At 51.0% G+C, this 4,739-nt stretch overlaps 1 protein-coding gene across 1 annotated transcript; it reads right to left on the bottom strand.

Annotated features, from left to right (window-relative positions):
- Positions 1 to 290: 290 nt before the first annotated feature.
- On the bottom strand, positions 291 to 3,849 carry LOC108524878 (sphingomyelin phosphodiesterase 4-like; the record flags this gene model as incomplete). Its single annotated transcript, XM_017865979.1, is given in 8 exon segments — positions 291 to 884; positions 1,252 to 1,300; positions 1,302 to 1,403; positions 1,518 to 1,570; positions 1,675 to 1,783; positions 2,164 to 2,239; positions 2,396 to 2,538; positions 3,763 to 3,849. Coding segments are annotated over 8 exon segments (843 nt in total), but the record flags the coding sequence as incomplete, so codon positions are not given.
- Between the last annotated feature and the right edge of the window lie 890 nt (positions 3,850 to 4,739).

The raw sequence follows: 4,739 nt of genomic DNA, 5'->3' as shown, positions 1-4,739 counted from the left end.
CTCCGTATCCAAAGAAAAAACCCAAACCATACATATACTTCTTTTTTTTTTTTTCTGCAGTGGCGCGATCTCAGCTCACCATAACCTTCGTCTCCTGGGTTCAAGTGATTCTCCCGCCTCAGCCTCCTGAGTAGCTAGGATTAGACACCTGCCACCACGCCCAGCTAATTTTTGTACTTTTAGTAGAGACGAGGTTTCACCGTATTGGCCAGGGTGGTCTCGAATTCCTGACCTCAGGCAATCCCTCCGCCTCAGCCTCCCAAAGTGCTGGGATTACAGGTGTGAGCCACCGCTCCCAGCCTACATATATAATTTCTAAAAGAAAAAATTAAATTAAAAAACCCAAAAAGTTAAAACAAGGCATCAAAAACCGCTTGGCAGCTGGACTGTGCATCTGAGAGGGTGTGAATCTGCCTCGCCTCCAAGTCCTCCACAGGATCATCAACATGTCAGGGTCATTGATCACTGCCGTCAACCGGGCAGCGTCTCCTCCCTGCCGCTCCCTTTCTCCCCTCCACCCTCTGGGGAATCTGTCCACATGTGTGAACTGTAGGTAAAGGCCTGGCCTGCCTTGTATATGCCAGCAGATCTGGGGTGGGCCAGCATCTGCAGGAAGGGGCCTGCATGCAGCTTCCCAGGGAAGGTGATGGGCCAGTGAGATTAAGGAGGGTCAGAGGTGCATAGGCAGCTGCTGCCGGGGCAAGAGGGTCTCCTGGGAAGTCGGCCAAGAGGCCCTGCGTTAGGGCCCACTGAGGACCCAGGACAGCCAGGCATGAGAGCCCCTGGTTTACACTCCCTACCTGTGCAGGCGGGCATCAGGCTCAGCCTGTCTGGACTGGCACAACAGGCTCTTTGGCCCAGGGCCTCCCCTTCAAGACCTGCTCCTGGGGCCCAGAGATTTCCATTTTGTTTTTGCTCATAGGACAACCTTTCCACCCTGCTCACTGGCTCAGACACTGCCTGTGGGGAGGGCTGCTCCACGCACAACACAACACATTCCCATGAAGGCCAGGGAGGCCTCCAGGGACCTGATAGCTTCAGTGATGGCCAAAGACACTGAAAACTAAGGACAGATTGCCCTCCACACCCCCACCCTCCAACCTGTGCTAAGACAGCTTAAGGTGGGGAATGAGGCATGAGAAAAATTGGGGAACCCCGGACAAAGGGTGACAACATTGTCCCCGTGGGCGATGCAACTGACCAGGCCACTCCCTTATGGAAGAGCCACGTCTTAACAAAGGGCAGCCTTACCTGGGAGGTGGTGAGGGGCTGGTCCCCCCTGGGCTGGAGGAGAGTGGCGGAGGCACACTGCCTTCGGTGGGCAGGAACCACGACAGGTACCTGTCCACCAGGATGAAATAGGCACAGTCTGAAGTACGGACGTGGAGGGACACAGGGAGTGGCTGGAAAACCAAGCTAGTTGTTAGCATGGGCTCTGGACGCTGCCTGGCCAACAAGTGCAGGGAAGCCCTGGGCCATGGTCCCACCTCTCCCAGCTAAAGGCATCCCTTCCCTACCTTTTGAGTGATGAGGCTCAGGGCAAAGAAGAATATGTAATACTCGAACGGATCTGAGGGCAGCGTCAGGGGCAAACAAGCAGGGTTGATGAGCAACCCCCAGTGTCGAGTGCTGGGCCACCCACAGCCTCCCTACCTCAGGGCCACCAAAGGATACTCAGGGCCAGGTTCAGGCCAAGGCCCCCAGTAGGGGTGAACTGGACCTTGTTGTGGTACAGGGGACTGTCAGGGAGGATGCACTCCTGGATGGACGCCTTCACAGGACCCTGCAGAGAGAGGCAGTGAGGCTTGTGGGCAGGTGCTGGTGCACAGTGCCCGATAGGCAGTGCCCCACATGCACAGCAGCACTTTGGGAAGGCCGCTGGGGAAGAGACCCACACACAGAACCCATCTGTGGGGACAGTGCCCTGCCTCTCAGCAGTGCCTGAACAAGAGTCTTTGCTTAGAACTTCTCCTACCATCTCATAAAAAGCTACACACAGCAAGGGTAGCAGCCATGCAATACCCATTTCCTTTGCCTCTCATACCCCGGGAACAAATCACTCCTCAATTTGCCCTCAGAGGACTGGAGGAGATTGCCCATCACCACAGGGCTGTGCAAGGCCCACTGCCCCGAGCACCACTCTCGCCACTGTGGTTTACTTACAGGCAGGTAGGAGACAGGAAAGTCAAACTTATAGTCTTCAGCTTGAAGCTTATAAACCAACTTCATCATTGGGCCACTGAACATGAAATTGAACAAACACACAAAAAAGCAAATGAACTGCAAATTATCCTGCTTTGATTGCTTCTCAATCGTAAGAAATTCAGAGAGTGGTTTAAAGGCGGAATCACCATGAGGAATCACCCAGCCTCTCTCCGGTGACCAATCTACCTACCCAGGGTCAAGAAATTCCATCACAATGCTGTACTCCACAGGATTCACACGCCCTTGTAAGCAGCGGAGGTTCCAGCCAATGAGGACACCATCTAGGCTGCCAAAAATGCTCTCTACCAGCCATGGGAAGATGGTGTGCAGCTCCTGAAACAATGTGTGGTGAGGCCGCGGGCAGGACCGGCACCCACTCCTGCCCCAGCTCTAGTCCTGCACTACCTGCTGCCTAGCTCCCTCTGAGGAGGCCACTCCCTGGCTGAGACCTATGGGATCAGCCCTGCACCCAAAGGAATCCTGGTGCCATGGTGCCAACAAGAGCAGCTTTGGGTTCTTCCAGTGGGGTACATGGCATACCAAGCAGGTCGCCTTAGACTTGGGCCAGGTAAGTAAGTTGGCCTCCGATCAAAACACATTTTTGGTGTGTGATACAAGACTAAATTAAGAAAAAAAAATAAACAGAAACAATGAAAAAATAAAAAATAAAATAAATAAACAAAATACATATGTTTTGAGACAAGGTCTCACTCTGTTGCCCTGGCTGGAGTGCAGTGATGCAATCATGGCTCACTGCAGCCTTGACTTCCTGGGCTCGAGCAATCCTCCCACCTCAGCGTCCTGAGTAGGCACACACCACCACACTCAGCTAATTTTTAAATTTCTTGTAGAGATAGGTTCTCAGTATGTTCCTAGACTGGTTTTGAGTTCCTGGGCTTAAGTGATCCTCCCACCTCGGCCTACCAAAGTGTTGAGATTACAGGCATGAGTCACCACCCCAAAAGATTCTTTAGAAAGTGTTGGAAACTTCTGACTTGAAGGATGCTCTATCAGAAAGGAAAGCAACATCCTTCCCAGAGTGAGGCCCCTAAAACCGAACTGACCTATTGCCATTTGGTATGAACTCCTTGTCTAGGCCAGCTTCCTGGGCTTGACAATTCCAGGTGTGATTTAAATACATATTTTTAGCATTTACATCAGGGTTTCTCAACCTTGGTGCTACTGACATTTTGGGCTAGATACTTCTTTGCCGCAGGGAGCTGTCCTGTGCTTTGCAGGATGCTTCCAGCAACCCTGGCCTCTACTTCCTAGATGCCAGTAGCACACACTCCCCATCTACCTCCAGATGTGACAACCAAAAATGTCTCTGACATTGCCAAGTGTCCCCTGAGGGACAGAGCACCTGTGGCTGAGAACCCCTGGTCTATAAGTTCACATGTTTAAATGTGTCTATAACATAATGGTTATGATAAGGGCCGGCACTCTGTGCCAGGCAGTGCTTGGGGTTGGGGCGGGGAGGGAAATTAGGAATTATAATAAAGTTCTTCAAGGAATGTATAAGACATGCTCCAAAGAGAGACATTAGCAGAGCTATACCTTTGCTGGGAAATCCTCAATGACTTTAACCAAGTCTTGGCACTGCTGTGCAAAGGGCTTATTTATAGAGTCAGCTTTCAGGCTAGCCTAGGAGACAGAACGAAGCAAAAACATCACGAGGACATTCACTCTGCAGCTTTTCGTGATACGCTGGCTTGAGTCAAACAGAAATCCAAGCAATAGGTTGAGTCAGACACATAATCACTGGCCTGCTTCCCCAGCCTCTCATGTGCGTCAGTGGCCCAAAGAGTCCTACTAGGAGAGGCCACAGTTCGATGCTCTCTGGACCCGGAACTGTCAGGCTTGTTTCCCAGTGCCCCTCAGAGGGCTGCACATGGTCAGAACAGGACTGACTTCTGCCAATCCTTAAGCAAGGGCTGGCCCCAGAGTCAGCCCCAGACCCAGAAGAGGATCTTGATTGTGTAAGGGCACCCCTCACAAACCACAGAGTACCACTGAGTTTGTACACATCAACTGGAAATTCCCAACCTGATGGACCACCATGATGACACCATTGTGATCATCAATAAGAACGCCCAACAACATTAGGGATATGGCAGAAGCTCTCTTAAATGAGCTGTTCTTTATTCAGTAGACAGTAAATCTACTAAACTAATTATCTTAAAACACAGGGCAGACAAAAATTATAGATGGCTTCAGCCAAGTAGACACTAATCATGAAGGCAATGGAGAGGCCAGAAAAGACTCAGGACAAGGACTAATGAAATCTACCTAGTCATGGGATGTGAGGAAAGCACCCTGACTACAAGAAGAAAAAGGGCATCTGTGCAAATAGATTAAGATCAGGAGAAACGGCTAGAATTTCAACCTAGAGAGCTCTGCCAAAGGATATCTAAGGCCTTGTCTACCTCCAAATGAGGGTGGATTTCACAGCACTTGAGATAGAGACCTGAGCCATGGGCCAGACCTGTTGACTCTAGTGGGGTGCACTGAGGAAGAATGTCCTTCCACATAAA

This window comes from Rhinopithecus bieti, unplaced genomic scaffold (assembly GCF_001698545.2).
Source record: "Rhinopithecus bieti isolate Rb0 unplaced genomic scaffold, ASM169854v2 repeat_26355, whole genome shotgun sequence".
In the NCBI taxonomy this organism is placed as follows: Eukaryota; Metazoa; Chordata; class Mammalia; order Primates; family Cercopithecidae; genus Rhinopithecus; species Rhinopithecus bieti.
The sequence above is the reverse complement of the archived record's forward strand: the minus strand, read 5'-3'. Positions and strand labels throughout refer to the sequence as shown.